The sequence below is a fragment of the Chelonia mydas genome, chromosome 25 (assembly GCF_015237465.2).
Source record: "Chelonia mydas isolate rCheMyd1 chromosome 25, rCheMyd1.pri.v2, whole genome shotgun sequence".
Lineage (NCBI taxonomy): Eukaryota > Metazoa > Chordata > Testudines > Cheloniidae > Chelonia > Chelonia mydas.
This window is the reverse complement of record NC_057858.1, coordinates 15791324-15809136: the sequence shown is the minus strand read 5'-3', so window position 1 is coordinate 15809136 and position 17813 is coordinate 15791324. Positions and strand designations below refer to the sequence as shown.

The following is a 17813-nucleotide window of genomic DNA, read 5'->3' as shown; positions in this document are numbered from 1 at the left end:
GCACTATTTAGTACAGCTTCACCTGACACTCTACACTCAACTGACCAACTACACTCATATTACTTGGAGTGCATGCAGATTACAAATGCTTAGAATGCTCTCATACCCCACTCACTACTGACAATACTCTTTGTAATAAAACCCCTTCCCCTGCTAATTATATAACATACACAATTCTGCAATGAAATGAAGAATACTGGATCCTGAAGATACACATGCAGCTGTTCCCTTTGCTCACATGCATCAGAGTCCAAAACATATATCCTGTCATATCATAATCACAGTTCTGTTACATGCCTCAAAGCGATCCACACATGGCCTCATATCACAGACACACCTTTACCAACGAGATGGGGGACAGTGGATTGGCATTCATGACGCATCCCCCATAAGTAACCACTTGCAGCTTGTCTGTGGTTTGGAGAAACGGATGATCCAATGAGCAGACAGAATTTGAGGATTATCACAACTCTCAGTCAACCAATCAAATGAGTTCCAGACAATGATTCTGAACCGGTTTTGTACCAGAAATAGAATTTGTGCTGCAGCAGAATTTTGCAGGTGTTTTCGAGACAATCCACTGTGTCAATGTGGGCAGCCACAAACCATGACACATATTGTTGAGGACAGCAAAATGACTCAACTTCCTAGAGGTCTTCGTGCCTTTAACATGGCTGATAAGAACACTGTGGCTTGGCTTGATCAACTTGCATACGCCAAATAAATAAACCAAGGAGACCCAACCACTGCCTCCACCATTTAGTGTAGGTATGACTAACACACTGACTGCACCTGGAGTGCAAATAATTTCCATTGGCTACTGCCAGCTCCAGGGGACCAGAAAAAAGGGAGGTAGCATGGGCTATGTTCCCCCCTGCCTTTTTTGTCCTTTAATAGATGGTGTTCTCTGGGTGAGAGTAAATGGGCTGTGAAAGGAGATGAAGAACTTGTACCTTTCAGCAACTGTGGGGTTATCAGAGTAAAGGTATGTGTGTTAATGGGGCATATTGGAGCATTGCTGAAAGAGGGCAGAGTTAAGGTTGCATGGTCAATCTTAACTTTGCATTTCTTGGTTTTCAGAAGTCTGAATTTTGCTCAACTCAGTATTCTGCAAGGCGATAACATACCACCAAGCAACCTTAACTCTGCATTAACATAGGGGTTTTTTGCCATTAAATAGAATGTGTCTCAGTGGTTTTTCCTTGTGTGAATGTTTTAAAGGATTCAGATGCAATTGGAAGAAAGAGATACAGAGCAGACCAGATTTCTACAGCTTAGAAAAAAACAAGCATCCATATCACTTAGTCTTATGGAAAATCAATTGATTTATGCACTATCAAAATCCAGAGTGAGTGTGACCATGACACACACTGACTAGATCAGTTTGCAACTCCTCAGGTAAGGTCATCTGTGGGAATGCTCAAAACATGTTTATATATCTTGAAAAGCTGCCCAGTTGCTTTTGCTGAGCAGGGGAAGGGCAGGGAACATGAGGGGGCTGGATATATGCTGGTCTGAGCATCAGTGCCAGGAGAACATGGAAGAGGGAGGGGAACACAGCTTCTGTCCATTTACTTCTCACTCTGCAGAAACTATTTGTTTTGCTGATTTGTTGGAAGAGTTTGAGCCCAGGGAAGAATTGTTGAGTGGAAAGCAGCCAGGAAAAATCCAGTCCAGTTCATTTACTAGAAACAGTGTGAAACAACTACTCTATTGACCCACCTCCAATGCTTCCTCGCAAGATTTATTGTAACTCATGAGCATTTTTGACATATGAATCTTGGGGGAAAAAACTTCCCATAAATAAAAGCACCAACTGAAATGAGCAGCCAGCTTCCTCAATTCATTCAAACCCAGTAAAGTGGCAGCTCCTTCCCACTCCCCTTCACCTTGCACTTATTAAGGGCATTTACCCCAGACAGAGGCTTTAATAACAAGATCAGAGCAGCCATCTCAAAAGTTTAACAGAAAAGTTAAGGGTAAATTTGATTCAGCTGCAATCTCTAGGGTTCCTGCAAATGGTCCAGCTGGCACCAAGTCCCCCTGACTCATTTGCTAGGACGAACTACACCAGTCTGATCTCAAATGGGAAGTTTTCAGTTTACCACTGCTAATGAGATGGTATGACAGCTGCTGAGTACAAGCTCCCCATATCCCAGCATTTGGCGTTCATTCACCTGCACCTCTCCATACATAACTAGCTGCCACGAAATCTCAGGCTCTCACGGGCACTGAAGGCAGTACACAGCGTATGTTAATTTTTTCAAAACAGGGGACAAGAAGAGCCAGGGTCGCATTTGTGCATTCATTTGGCCTAAATTCTCCTGCCTTCTCGCTTTTTCTAACTTTGAGATTTTCTACCTAGTTTTTGCAAAAAAATTACTAGTCACTTATTGCTCGTGATCAGCTCTAACCTTATCAAAGAAAAAGGGTCTTAGATCAATCTAAAGACAAGACAATACCTGCAGGAGTTTGTTGAACGCTAGGCTGCTCAATTCCGTGGAAATGTGTTTCTCTTTCTTCTGGCAAATTCTTGGCTGTAGAAGAAAATTATACAATTGCCACAATGTTGGTTACAGAACCACTAGAAAATGTTTCAGTTCCCCATGATTAAGGGTGGAGAAAGTTCTGGATTTTTTTTTTTTTTTAGTTGATGGCAGTGTCGTGGGTAAATGTTCAAATTTCACAGAATATGCATGGCTGCCAAGTCCCCACCCCCACCCTGAACTGTTGCGATTTTCCAACAGAGGGGAGTTGGCACAGCAGTGGGAATTTCCATTTCTGCTTCCTCACTGAGGCTGTGACTGCTTGTTGGCGGTTAGCGGGCCAGCCCTAACCCATGGAGCGTAGAGGGGACAACAGGATGTCTCACCAACAACCAAGGTGAGGAACACCACCTGGGTGTGGAGTGAGAGCCAGCTCAGCACCTGCAGATGAACCACATGGGGCCAGCCCCAGCCCAGCCTGGGGCAGGGATTGGGGCCTGTCTCCTTCTGTCCTCAGCTCTGGCCCAGGTCGCCCCGAGTGCTTCCTCTTTGCCCTGCCCACTGAGGCCCTCACAGCCCTGGGGGAGGCACCTCAGTGCCATCTGGAAAGGAGCTGAGACTGGAATCAATCCCCGCACTGTAACCAGCACAGTATTAGAACACAAGCAGGTGGGGGAAGGCGGGGGAGAGGTGTCATGGTGTGAGGGGGCCCTGCCCCACCAGGGAGATAGGGGTGGTGGGATGGATCCGCCTCAGCTCCTAGCCAGCTGGCACTGTGGTGTCTCCCTAGGGTTGCCAACTCTGATTGGATATATTCCAGGAGGTTTCATCACAATACATAATCTTTAATTAAAGATTAATCTTTAATTCCTGGAGACTCCAGGACAATCCTGAAGGGTTAGTAACCCTATGTCTCTCCACCAGGCCTGCAGGGGCCATGGTGAAGTGGGCCAGGCCAGGGCTCCTAATTGCCATGTTGTCAGTGCTGACCCCCTCTCCCCGCTGGTCATACAGGAAGCGGCGGTTGGCAGCTGGAGCTGAGTGTGAAGCGAGCCAAGCCCTGATCCCTTGCCCAGGCAGGACTGGGCCGGACCAGCTGGCACCATGTGGTTGAATTTACACACAGTTGGCTTTCTCTGCTCATCCAGGTGGCGTTCATCACCCTGTCCATTGTTGAGAACACCCACCTGCCCACCACACCCACCACTTCCCTGCCCGCCTTTGGCATGGGACTGGCCCGCTAATGCCCCATGAGCAGCTGTAGCCTCAGTGGGGAGGCAGAAGCAGGGGTACCCATCTCTGCTTCCTCACTGTTGGAGAACAAATCACAGTATTGGGCTAATTTTGGGATTTCTGTGCAGTCCATGAAACCACGATTTTCACAGTGCCCTATCCACCACGATCCAGCATAGTTCATCAAATTGCCACACTGCACCTGATGAAAGCACATGGGAAATCTCTCAGAGATCTCTCACAGGGCTCATTTATATCTGGAGACATCACTCTGGATGAATATCAATGGAGCCACTGAAATTCCTCGAGGGTCATTTTGACTAGTCCTTTCATCCTTGAGATATGCAAACCCAACTGTGACCATTTCAGCACAGCAGGAAACTGCCAACTCTACTAAATGCAAGGCCCAGCTCATGTGTAGCAGGACAGAGAGCTACCTTTTCACTTTTGGAGATGGAGTTCAAATCCTCCACTTGTCCACATCAGACACAATTTAATCAGCAGACCTTGTTCAGGTGAGGTTGTGGACTGCCTTGGCTAACCCGTAACAACAGAACAGGAAACTGAATGGAACTTACAGGCAGAACATTGAGACATAGGTATCTGCTCTATCCTTGTATTATTCCTGCAGGATGCTACCTCCATCTGGCAATGGTTCTGATAAATCATCCCATCTGATCCACACACTGGCTCCCCATCATAGCCACAGTCCCGGGAGCACATGCACTGCTCAAAATATTCATCTTCTAAACAGCCAAAAACATTGTTGCACGGCCCAGAGTGAAAGAAACCTGAAATGGAAGCAGGAACATCAGAAGCAGAGGAGAGAGGATATTTTAATTGTTTTTTTCTTGTGTTTCCTAGACATGTTTTTTTTAATAAGAATTCCCTGCAGCTTCTCAACAGGAGTTTATGAATTTACTGAAGCAGGAAGCGGTGGGAATAGACCAACCGCTCTGGAAGAGCAGCTCTGGCTGTAATACTTCATCTCTGTATACAGTACAGTTCCCCCACGCACATACACACACACGCGCACCAATTTGTGCATCATGTGGGACAGAAGGAAGTAGGTAGTCATAGAATCATAGACTCTCAGGGTTGGAAGGGACCTCAGGAGGTCATCTAGTCCAACCCCCTGCTCAAAGCAGGAAGAAATTATTGTCATGGCAGACACATGAAACTACTCCGTCTTGCTACATAATTAACTTGTGGAACTCTCTGCCAAAAGTTGTTATTGAGGTCAAGAACTTAAACAGGATAAAAAATTGCAACATTTATATGAATGAATAATAGCAGCAGCCACAATTAAGTTAGATAAAAGATTAAGAAAATTATAAGGGACATAAGGCTTCATATTCAGTGCATAATCCAACCAATAACAGACAGAGATCGGGAGGAAACTTCCCTCATTAGGAGATTATTCCATAATTGTACATTACTCGTCCTTCTGAAGCAACATGTACTAGCTACTGATGGTGACAGAAGACCAAATTAAATGCATCATTGGTCTGATTTGCTGTAGTCATTTCTATGCTCACCACAGGCATTTAAAAACTACCCACTACCGTAGCCTCGAGACACTGAAATAAACATCTTTTTAAAGCCCTCACTCTCAGTTCTGAATTCCCAAGCTATACATCTTTTGGATTCCGCTTTCAGAGATTGCCAGTTCATCTTTGCTGCAACTTACCAACCCAGTGATTGGCTGAGCTTTCCACCTCATTGCACGTTGGCCCATCACAGAGCTCCCGTGCCAGGGGGCTGTTTTCACTCACATTGTAGAAACGAGTCGCTTCAAAAGCTGCAGAGCAGCAAGAATGACAAATTATAAACAAGCCATGCGGCTAGGTCTTTAGCGTTAGCAAGATCCAAAGACAAAGAGCACATACCTGGCTCATAGTAATCATACACTTTGATGGGGACCGGGGCAGTTTTCCCAACTATATACTCTCTGAAGGCTTGAAATTTTACACAGGTCATGCACTGGCTAGGAATCTGCACAAAGGGCATAAGAGTTTTAGTTTAACATAGTCTACAGTTCTATAAGTCAGTGGAGTAAGGCAGCTGCTTACTGCTATACAGTGTGCACCATTTAACTCAACTCTCACTGTGCTAGATACCTGCACTAACCAAGGCACCTTCCAACACCAAGCTGTTTACTATGCTGAGACAAGTGTGGCATAAAAGCATAGATAGATCAATAAGATACAGGTCGAGCGGAGTCCTGCGTAAGGCACATCCTGCACTGGGGGCAGTGTGTCAGCGCCACAAACTCAGCCTGGCATCTGAAACCCAAGCTGTGTTCTCTGCCTTGTTCATCAGCATCATCAGTCATAAGCTGTTCTGCAAATGGAATTTAGTTAAAGATTCTGTTGCTGATGAACAAGGCAGAAAAGACACCAGCTCCCCCTCCCAGGTGTGCACTGATTTGCAGATCCGACTCCGAATACTCATTGCAAATGGACCCGTGAGTAAAAGGCCATTGTTACATAGCCCCTTTGGTGACCTCAATGGTGCTTTAATATCACATTATCTTGTGGTTAAAGCACAGGACTGGAAACTAGGGGAACTGGGATCTATTTTGACCTCCTGTATGGTCTGGGGCAAGTCACCTCCATCTTTTGTGCCTCAGTCTACTGCCAAAAATGTGGATGATGGCTGCCTGCCTCAGAAGGGGTTCATGAGGCTTGCCAATTAAAGTTTGTACTGAGATCCTCATCTGCAAAGAGCTATCAAAGGCAAAGTATTCGTTATTATTTTATTTAAGCCTGATCCACTGATCATTTCTCTCGCCTTATCCTAACATAGAAAAATAACAAAATCATACACAAAGTCATTACCTCATCAAAATAAAAAAGGATTTTTCTTCCATCAACTTCATATCTTTTTAATCCAATTTGCTTGTTCATTAATAACTGGAAGGAAATGAAGAGGTTTATCATAACCTCATTTTATGGAAAATATTTTGCAGTCAACAAAAAAACAAAGCTTTCAAAGTGCTTAGGAAACACCTGATCAGAGCCTAGAGAAAACACAACTTCTCTCTGTTGGAAAATTACCTCAGAGGATGAGCAATAAGGGTCACAGGTGCCTCCAGATAAACCAGGAGGAAACTAAGTTTGTGTTTTTCTGATGCGATCTGTCTATGGTGTGATATGTCCTGTGAGGTGCAACGTGTTATGGTGCAGCACTTGCTAGCTACTGGGGACCATGCTTATCCCCACTGGAACTCATCTAATATTTCATCCATACTCTGAGTAGCTCCTGGATTATTTTCAGTACCAAGGCTCAAGCAGGACCCCAGACACCCCAAAACACTTGCTAGAGTGCAGTCTCTTGTTTACGCTCCCTCAGTCAGCCAGGGAATTATGCTGATGGACCGCACTGGGTATTAAAGGCCCCCTCCCACCATTGCTGCTGGCTCAAACAACTCAAAACATTCTTCTGCCAGGAAAATTAGTCCTTACATTTGAAAAGAGCAGCCATCTGAAAGAGTCCTCGGCACCCTCCCTCGGAGATAAGGGGGTCAGGCCAAGCCCCTACTATTCACCTTCTCTACCTTTGGAGTCACAGGGAATCGCAGTACACATTGTGCTAGCCAGGCACCTATGCTTATTCTGTACATGCTCATCAGTTACTGTACTGTGATGATCTGCACACACTGGGGATTTCAGAGCAAGACCCACACCTACAGTGCTGGCTCCCTGAAATCCACTTCATCTGGTGTTGTTCATCAGTGTCTGCAGAGCTGTTCTCCCTGTGCTGTGTGTGCAGCAGGATTACTACCCTTATGGAAAAGTTCAAGAGAATTTATAAGAGAATAACATGACTATTGAATGAATGAACCGTTCCACATAGACAGATAATTATATCCCTACTACATAATGCTATAGGATGCCTCAAAGGTCCATAGAAGAGAACCAAGGATTAATGCCCAATGGAAAGGAGGGCAAGGCATTATTATTATTTGTTAAAAGATACAATGTGGGGCTAAAAGCACATGCACTGTAATTCACCCAACCTGCTACTAATATTTTTAGCTGTGAATTTCTTTAGTGTGCTGCTCAGAGCTGTAAAACCCTGTGCACAGCTTCCTGCTATTACTGTAACAAGAAAAGGAACATGTGTTTAAGTCCCACACAATATGGAAAGAGCCAATTTAATTTGTCCGTATAATTTTAGGGGCCTGGTGGTGGCTGTTATTACTCAGCCATGGACGGCTGCAGACAGCCCTTTTATGAGGGCTCGGTGAGACTGGCGCCACCGGGAAATGCTCTGCTCAGCGAAAGTTGCATTTTTTTGGTGAAGTTTGATATGCCAGCCTTTGGTGACCTCTGACCTTGTCGACACCCAGCACTATTAGGAGGATTTGTGGCTACACAGTAAGGGGGCCTGCCTCTTCATTAACCATCACCATCCTCAGAGCTGCATGGGAATCCCCTCTGTGTACACTATTCCCTTGTGAGTGCAAACACCTAACAAGGAAACCTGATTTATAAAAACCCCTAGGACACGATGGTAAGTGCATGGAGTGGAGGAGAGAGTGGGAGCAGCAAGAAAACACAGAGATGGGAATATCTTGTGTCTCTAATGACAAACAAAGTAGTCCAAACAAGAGGCACATTTGGGGCTATGTGTTAAAAAGAGCTGCCTCCTTTTGTAGGCACAATTTGTAGGCACATTTTATGTCACAACTGAACTGCAAGTGCATATCTGTGCAATGCCTCCAAGTGCTCCAGGTGTGAGAATTGAGACCTCCACCTACAGCACCTGCAGAAAGGGAGACTGGGCCACAGACCTTTGCAAATTGCCCCCTGAAGGAGTTAGATCTTCTAGCTGCATGACTCCTTTTATCTCCAGTGGGAATCACTCAGCTGCAGCCCCAGAGAGGGCTGTGGAAATGGACTGCTCAGCACCTTCTCCCATGCAAACAACTTTTCCCCCAGACAGGGGTGCTGTCTGCGGAGTGTTTAGCTCACAGAACTCGCAGACTGGTTGAATTTGAATCAGCACCTGGGCAGTAAGAGCTATGCAAATCGCAGTGCTGCTTCCAAAGGCAAGAAGATGGAGCTGCAGGGACTCAAATCTCTCTCAGCACAGATGATTCATGCTCTGGGGTGCTTCATCGGTTCAACCTTAACATTTTAAGGTCAGGCTTGACAAAGCCTTGGCTACAATGATTTAGTTGGGGATTGGTCCTGCTTTGAGCAGGGAGGTGGACTAGAGGACCTCCTGAGGTCCTCTAGTCCATATTCTATCATTCTAAGAAGCAAGTGGGAGAGGGAGAGGAATTATTTAAGCTCAGTACCAATGTGGACACAAGAACAAATGGATATAAACTGGCCACCAGGAAGTTTAGACTTGAAATTAGACGAAGGTTTCGCCTTCCTCTGTAGCATGGGGCACGGGTCACTTGCTGGAGGATTCTCTGCTCCTTGAAGTCTTTAAACCACGATTTGAGGACTTCAATAGCTCAGACATAGGTGAGAGGTTTTTCGCAGGAGTGGATGGGTGAAACTCTGTGGCCTGCGTTGTGCAGGAGGTCAGACTAGATGATCCTGATGGTCCCTTCTGACCTTAGTATCTATGAATCTAAGTGTAATCAACTCTCTTCCCCCACCCAGCAATAAGGAAAGAAAATTATCTGTTGCTTTATGGAACTAGAATCTTAAAGGGCACACCCCTTCATCCACCCCCCAAACAGCAATAGATCATTGGTGAACTGAGATCCTTTACTGCCTCGCCTCCCTGACAAAAACCCTTGGGGCACTGGGAACAGGGGAGATCAGATCCAGGGAAAGGGGAGATGGGAAAGGCCACCACAAACACTTTTGTTTATAGATAGGAAGCAAAGACAGACCTGTGTGCCCAGTGCTTGAGAAATGCCTGTTTGTGTCTAATGTGCTGGAGAGATCATTCAGCTTGACATGAGAGGGATATTAAACTCGCACACGATGCTTCTCAGATATTAATATATTTAACAATACATCCAGTGTGGGTCACTCTTTGACCCCTTCTCTACTCTGGCTTGGATATGTTCCCCATTTTTTTCTGTTCTGTCCCCCAGGATGCACGTCAGCATTTGGAAGGGAGACCAGCAGTACCTCGACATTCGCATGATGGTGCTAAATGGGACACCCAAATCCCTGAGGTCTCATGTGTTTCAAATATTCTGTGGAAGATTTGTGGTGCATTGCCCAAAGCTTCTTATGACCACACAATGGAAGGCTAAGGCCTTTCTGACTCATCCATCATTAAAGTGCCTGGGTGCTGCATAGAACAGTTAGCATGTACAGGCCACTTCGCATGTACCATGCGCTGTGCGATTATTAACTAATTGCCAGAGTAGTCACTCCTGTGAGGCAGGTAAGTATTATCCTTATTTTACAGGTGAAGGATATTGGGGCACAGAGAGAAGAAGTGACCGGCTAAGGTCACACAGTGAATCCATGGGGGAACTGGGATTAAAACTCAGAAGTTCCTGATTCCTAGATCAGTGGTTCTCAGCCAGGAGTCCGGGGCCTCCTGGCAGGCTGCAAACAGGTTTCAGGGGATCCACCAAGCAAAGCCAGTGTTAGACTGGCTGGGGCCCAGGGCAGAAAGCCCAAGCCCTGCTATGCGGGGCTGAAGTCCGGGGCCCTGAACTCTGCCACCTGGCGCTGAAGTCGAAGCCTGAGCAATTTAGTTTTGCGGGGCCCCCTTGTGATGTGGAGCCCTGGGCAATAGCCTCGCTTGCAAATCCCTAATGCCAGCTGTGGCTTTTATGTGCAGAAAAAAGTTGTAGCACAGGCAGGCCACGGAGTTTTTATAACTTGTTGGGGGAACCTCAGAAAGAAAACGGTTGGGGGCCCCTGTCCTAGATCATGGTACATCCACTCTGGAGTTAACCACACATCAAACGACTCGTAAAGCTGAGCAGAGGGCCAGCATAAACCACTAAGTCCTGATGGTGTGAGTACTGAACAGGCCCTATGCTGGCCCTCTGTTCAGAAGTGGAATTGCTCCTACTTTAAAACTCTCAACCTATAGATGTGTGCAGAACAAACCCCAATAATTCATTCCCTCCATGTATTAGAGAAACACCTGGCTGGCACAGCTGCAAAATCAGTCTTATACCAGAACACAATTCTCTTGACCAAAACCATCCTAGGATTAACTGACACACAAACTTTGCAGCCTCCAGAAAGTGTCAGCACCTGAGACCCCAAGAGGGAAATCCACCCCAGGGCTCATTCCACTGTTCCGGTGCTGTGGGGAGGCACAGGTTAGGTCAACACAGCCTGTCCTGGGTCCTGAGAGCTCCTACTGCTTCTTTAGCTGCATCAGGCCCTACCAGGAATATAAGGAGCCCTTGGGGATGGCTTCTTAGCCCAATATGCCAGTGCTTTCTAGTGTTTCACTCCTTGCTTTTCCAGAAACAAAACTGGACCCGCTCTCAGACTCTTTTATACTATTTGCTTCGATTGCCCTTTTCAGTAACATATTCCAAAGACTTAGTCCCATTTGTGTAATGCAATTCTGTCCAGCAGAGGAGAGCTCGCACTTCACTCCTAGTGTTTGATCCCCTCTCCAGTGTGAACAATTTACCGTTAGCAACAATCAGTACCTTCCATTATTTTTGAAACCTCAGAGCCTGCAAGGAGAATAAGCCCAGCAGCTCTCCTAGCCCTTCGTAGCTGGTATTCTCTCCACTGCTCTGCATGTGCCCCCTCCAAAGTAATAGCCTCCTTCTTTCAGAACAGTATCAGCTCACCTATTTTCTTCATCATCCATCCCTCTGGCTGATAAAGAAGAGGTCCTGACAGTGATTCCCACTGGGAATGTTTCTATGTGCTCTGAAGCTGCCCTGCACCTCCTGTTCCTAAGCCAGTTTTCTACCCATATCCTTTTGCCTTTACTTACAGCTCTTCCACAGGAAGTACTGCAAACATAAACCAAGATCAGCAGAGGCCCCTCGGTTATTTCCTCACTATCTTCCACAAAGCAATATGGGAGACTCCTATTGGTGATATTTCCTTATACTGATATTCAACCTCCCATTACCTATAGGCAACATATGTACTACCCACACGTCCTCTGCAGTCTGTGAAAAAGAAGCAGAAGAGAGGTTCAACATTACTATCTTTATAGCAAGGACTCTAGGGTTCCCCACCATTTGACCTGGGTTTTCCTGCACTTTTTCTACTCCACTTTAGGCATTTATGGCTGTACCACTTGTTGCAGGGGAAAGAGAGAATCCCAGACTCAGGAATTAGCAGGGAGGTGAAAGACGACTTCATTTTCAAATGCATATATTTAAAACACAGCAGAATGGAGATTCCAAGGGTGCACACACATTATCCTAAGGTGCCACAAGTACTCCTTTTCTTTTTGCGAATACAGACTAACACGGCTGTTACTCTGAAACCACACATTATCCTGCTACCCATATTACAAAACCTTTTCCATTTTCTTTTAAAGTAAAGGCTCCATCCATTACAGACACGTATATCTGCACAAAAACAAGTATACATGCTCTCCTAATACATAAAAGGTCAAATTCTATTCTCAGATCCTAACAAACAATCTCACTAGCTTCAGTGACAGTTACCGTGTGAGTATCTGAGGGCACGTTTTGACTCAAACTGCAGCCCTCTGAAGATGCACATAATGGCTTCACCTTCACTGGGGGGGAAAAAGGTGCATTCTCAACTCGAGTTAACTAACTTGAGGTACAATCCTAGTGAAGACAAGGCAGTTTGTAGTCTTCACGTGAGTTAGTAAGTCAAATTAAACTGCCTTGTCTTCACTAGAATTGTGCCTTGTTAGTTAATCTGAGTTATGAACACAGTCTCCCCCCCACCACCACACACATACAGAAAAGACAAGGCCATTAAAGGAAGAGGTCTGTTGTGTAGAGAAATTCCTGATTAGCTCTTTTGCTGTTTCTCAGAGATAGCATGTTAGTTTCTTTTCTCTCTTCAGATAGAGTGTCACTAACAATTTTATTTATAACATCAAAAAGCAATGAAAACAGTATAATGCTGCAACAAAGTCTAAAGTGAATCTGAAGACTGTAGTTCCTCCCTCCTAGAGAGCTGGCTGGGCAAGAGGCACATTCTGTCCACCTCAGTTTGGCTTGCAATAAACATGATGTTCTCCCAGAAAAAAAAATTCCAAGACACAGAGCCTCCAATGAAATCGAATCCAGATGTTGGAGATAATACAGCCCCTAAGAAGCCATAAACAGCTCCTGTTGGAGCACATTTTCACTTCAGCTTTTCCAAATGAGTCTCATTTAATTACCATGAGCCATGCACAGTAATAAAGGCTTATTTGGCTGAGTTAGGTAAATTTGTTAATCTTACTCAGAACATCTGTTTCCCCACTTCAGATAAATATTTTCTGACAAGTGAAATCTCCTACCCTCTGATTTTAATTACATCTCTTCTCACATAATATGGCATTTACCTCCCCAAGCACCTCAAAGGGAATCCCTGCTAATGAAAGAGCCATGGCCAACCTCTAAGCACATGCTCTGCACTCTGATCACAACATCTTACCTGCTCCAGGCTCTCAATATCTGCTCGGAAACCTGAGAACAAGGGTACCTCCAAGACAGCCATGTTTGATGATCCCGAATGCAGCCACCTTCCCAGGGGGGATAAAAAGAGAGAGAATAAAGTCAGGAACTGAGTTAAACCATACCTGGAGCAGTTGGGGATGAAGCAGACTTGAGACAGAAGCTTTCAAAGAAAAGTGACACACAGAGTATAGGAGGAGAGGATACCTAATCCCAAATGGAGGGCTTGCCAAAAGCCACATTCTCTTTAATTTTATAAATGCTCCCAGTGACAGGTTGGACCACCTGATGTGCTGCGGTTTAACTGAGCCTCCCCTGCTCAATCAGCCTGGGTTCCCTCTCCCTACTTTGGTGAATTAGGCTCTCCGGCCTCTTGCAGCACACACAAAGTAGGGCCACATCCTGCTGCAGACACAGACTGAAATCAGCTCTGTGTGAGAGGGGTCCCCCAGCACTCACGTGCCCTCCCCTTTTAGGAGACAAACCCAAAATACTACTGTCTTGCACTGTATAGAAATATTCGCACAGTGCAAGCTCATTAAATTCACCCTCTTCCTCAATGTGAAGAGAGATGTGCACGACTTCTTGCCGCCCCTCCTTCCCAGTTAGAAATTACAGAAACGGGGTTTAATAATAAACAAAACAAATTTTATTAACTACAAAAGGTGAATTTGAAGTGATTATAAGAGATAACAGAAAGAACAAAACAGATTACTGAGCAAATAAAACAAAGTATGCAAGCTAAGCTCAATATACTTAAGAAATAGGTTACAAAATGTAATTTCTTACCCTAAATTTTATTTTAGGCAGGTTGCAAAGTTTCTGTGGTTCAGAGTTCCAGTTATATTTCTTTTCAGTCTGGACTCCGCCTCCCACCTCCCACCTTCTCTTCAGGTGACTTTAGCAGCCTTTCTTCTTGGGCAAACAGGCCATGGAGAGGAGGAGTCCCGTTTGCATTCTTCCCCACCCTTAAATAGGATTTATATAAGGCAGAATCCTTTGTTTCCCAAACTTGATCCCCTTCCCTTCCAGTGGAAAGTTACAAGAAGTCCCAGGTAATGTTTAGTATCAGGTGACAAGACCACCTGACCTAATAGTGACGGGTTTCAGAGTAGCAGCCGTGTTAGTCTGTATCCGCAAAAAGAAAAGGAGTACTTGTGGCACCTTAGAGACTAACAAATTTATCTGAGCATAAGCTTTTATGGGCTGCATCCGATGAAGTGAGCTGTAGCTCACGAAAGCTTATGCTCAAATAAATTTGTTAGTCTCTAAGGTGTCACAAGTCCTCCTTTTCTTTTTGACCTAATAGTGTCACAGTTAAGTCCCCCTCCTCCCCACGCCTCCCAGGAGGAAGAGAGATTAGTATCTTCATGGTTTTGTTGTTGCTTCCTGATAGCTCATCAAATTTGATGGCCTATCCTCTGGTGGGTGTCTTCCCAATATACCCCCAGTTGTAATTGTTACATAGTCCATATTCCTAACTTTAGATACAGACATGATACATGCACACAAATTGGATAATCACATCCAGTAAATCATAGCCTTTCCAAGGATACCCTACAAGACCCATCTTGCATAAAGTATATCTCAGTTATGTCATATCCATATTATAAGCATATTTCCATAAAGAATATGGAGTGTAGCGTCATACTCCTCTCTGCTTTTGCTAGCCAAAAATTAAGTGCAGCCCATAGAGCACAGAGATGTGAGAAGGCAGGCAGAAGAGGACAAGAAGGATACAGTCTATCATGGTGCTGCTAGACTAATTATTAATTATTGGACATCACTGGGCAAGTGCACTGCTGACAGAGGGAAATGGCCCCTTGTGGGAGGAAACGCTTCTGCTTCTCCCTAAAGTGGCCTGCTGGGAATGGAGTAAGGCATAAGAAAGAGCAGTGCCTGGATTGGTGACCTTGGCACACATGTGCGACGTATATTACAAACAAGAAACAATGCAAAAAGGTAGCTCAGACATGCAACAGCTCTGCACAGATCCACTTTTGTGGATATGGGGGCATTCTAGGCACAAACCAGGCCTCTGAATCCCTCTCCCCAGCCCTGCACTTAGATAGTACAGTGATGGGTAATTAAAAATACACAGACTCAGTTCAGATAATGCCCATGGCACTTGCGATGTCTTGTCACCCTGGACAAGATGGGAATTCAGCCACTTCTATATGGAATAACTCAGCCTTAGGATCACCACTTGCAGAACTTCATGATACAATCCAAAGCCCTTACTGAGCATCATAAACATAAACTGCAAGGCTCTGGGCTTTATCTGCGTCTCTGTAAATAGAAAAGCATGGCCATATCTTAAAGGAAATGCAGAGACACACTGGGCTCAATGTAATATATATATGAAAAGTGCCTAAGGGCACATCTACACAGCAAAAAAACCCAAACCAAAACAAAAAAACAACCCTGCGGCAGTGAGTTCCAGAGCCCACATCAACTGACTTGGGCTTGTGCTATGGGGCTAAAAGTAGCATTGTAGACACCCCCACCCGGGCTGGAGCCTGGGCTCTGAAACCAGTGAGGGGGGAGGGTCTACGATCCCAGGCTCCAGTACAAACAGGAACATCTACATTGCTATTTTTAGCCCTGTAGCGCAACCCCCACAAGCCAGAGTCAGCTGACTTAGGCTCTGAGACTTGCTGCCGTAGGTTTTTGTTTTGTTTTTTTGCTGTGTAGACGTATCCTTAGAGAGTGAGCTCCCATTGTTAGAAAAGAACAGGTATGGCATGGACAGAGGCAGTGCCAGCTTCCCCACTCCCAAAGTGCTTTGCCCAGCAGGGGTGACAGGCTGGTTATGCCTCCATAGCCAGTTTAGTCCTTGGCTTCTCTGCTGTGGCTGTCAACGAGGATACTGATTAGTGCCAACTGAGATCAGGATACATAAGACCCCAGATGGCCTTTCCCCAACATGGCCTTTGGGGCTGGAAGTGGTTACTTGGGGTTAACGGAATTCATGTCCTATTACCGGGTCCCAAGCCATCCAATCCTGCTCGTCCAGAACTTTCTATAAACAGTTGGTTAGGAAACCTTGTTCTGAGGTGGAGACGTTGTTATAGCTCACGAAAGCTTATGCTCAAATAAATTGGTTAGTCTCTAAGGTGCCACAAGTCCTCCTTTTCTTTTTGCTGAAGGCCAGTAAACCAAGGGGCTGAACTGAAACACTGAGCGATATCTTAAAGGTGACTGCAAAGGGGGAAGCAAATGGGTGTGGTTTTTTCCGTTCGCTTTTTATCATAGGAATTTGGATCCTGTCTACTTTGGGGACTCTATGGTGACTGGAGAATTAGGGATGTGATATCACAAAAGAGCAAAAACTGCACAGTGTGGAAGGGAAGATTTTTAGTCTAGTTAAAACTGGTATTTTGTAAACATCCAATTCATTCCAATGCCTAATTGACACCTAGAGAAAAGAGTGTCTTTATCATTATGGTTATTATTAATAATTATCTGTACTACTGTAGTGTCCAGGAGCCTGAGCCATGGACCAGAACTCGGTTGGGCTAAGTACTGTACAAACACAGAAAAAAATATGGTTCCTGCCCCAGAGAGCTTACAGATAACACACCCGCACTTGTTCAGATAATGTGAGAGAGCTCACTATGTACATCATCCTCTGCAACATCAGGGAGGCCTCCAGCAAAACCAGGGAAAATAAGACTTGTCATTCCTCATATTTCTATGGGGAAACACAAGCAGATGGAGGAGAATCCTTCCAGTCCATTGTATGTTACAAAGAGGGCAGATGCTCATTGATTTCAATTCCTCACAGCATGGAAACAGGGGCACTGTTGCAACAAGGAGATTGGTGCAATTAAGATGTAGACCCAGCTAACTCCTCAGAGAGAAAGTGGCATTTCCTGTTCCAGTAGAGCACTCTCTTTTCTCTAAATTCATATAGTCATTCAGTCTCACCCCAACAAGGAAATGTCCTGAGGACTCCATCTGAGCACTTGACTCCTCAAAATAAACAATTTCCCTCTTGTGTAACAACTCCAGCTTGATGCATTCCCTTTGCTATCCTTATAAATGCCTCCCACTCAAGCTCTACAGGGGAAGACATCTAAGGAGTTAAAGAGCATGTTTTCTGGGGGACTGAGGGGCAGGGAAGATCTCACTTGCTTTTGTTTGTTGTCCAACACTTCGATCTCCTCAGCCTGAACTTCCTCTCAAATTTCTGTCTTTGCTCTAGCAATTCCTATGGCAGAAGTTTCAGAAATGACAGCAGAAAGCTTGTGTTGATGCAAGGCAGCCTCCTTAGTGACAGACATCTTCAAAGAACAGATGAAGAACCTTTCAAACTTGCCTCCCCATAAGATGCTCATGCAATAGCAGAGTCAGGGCCTGCCTACAATAATGTAGCTAGACTGGTGACACAAATGTGCTGCATGAGCGCAAAGCAGAGCTGGCACCGGAACAGCTCTATCTGGTAAGATACTGGTGCAGTTACACAGATACCGGTTAACTCAACAGGCCTGAGAAATACCCCCTTCTTCCACTGATCATACACCCATAGC

At 45.2% G+C, this 17813-nt stretch overlaps 1 protein-coding gene and 1 long non-coding RNA gene across 5 annotated transcripts in view; one reads left to right on the top strand and one right to left on the bottom strand.

Moving 5' to 3' along the window:
- CPAMD8 (C3 and PZP like alpha-2-macroglobulin domain containing 8) overlaps positions 1-17813 on the bottom strand; it is a 138006-nt gene that overhangs the window by 16216 nt on the left and 103977 nt on the right. For all 3 annotated transcript variants that reach the window (XM_043536043.1, XM_037886055.2, XM_007072122.4), the window contains 6 exons: positions 13262-13349; positions 6560-6634; positions 5609-5714; positions 5410-5520; positions 4298-4510; positions 2463-2537 (listed from right to left, as the gene is read on the bottom strand). In XM_043536043.1, coding sequence (XP_043391978.1) covers positions 2463-2537; positions 4298-4510; positions 5410-5520; positions 5609-5714; positions 6560-6634; positions 13262-13349 — 668 coding nt within the window. The remainder of the gene's footprint in view (positions 1-2462; positions 2538-4297; positions 4511-5409; positions 5521-5608; positions 5715-6559; positions 6635-13261; positions 13350-17813) is intronic.
- LOC122463831 lies at positions 878-3203 on the top strand. Of its 2 annotated transcripts, none has more exons than XR_006287464.1 (3): positions 878-985; positions 1222-1398; positions 2748-3203. It is a non-coding gene; the product is annotated as an uncharacterized LOC122463831 (long non-coding RNA). The 2 variants fall into 2 exon arrangements; XR_006287465.1 differs by lacking the exon at positions 2748-3203 and adding an exon at positions 1590-1916.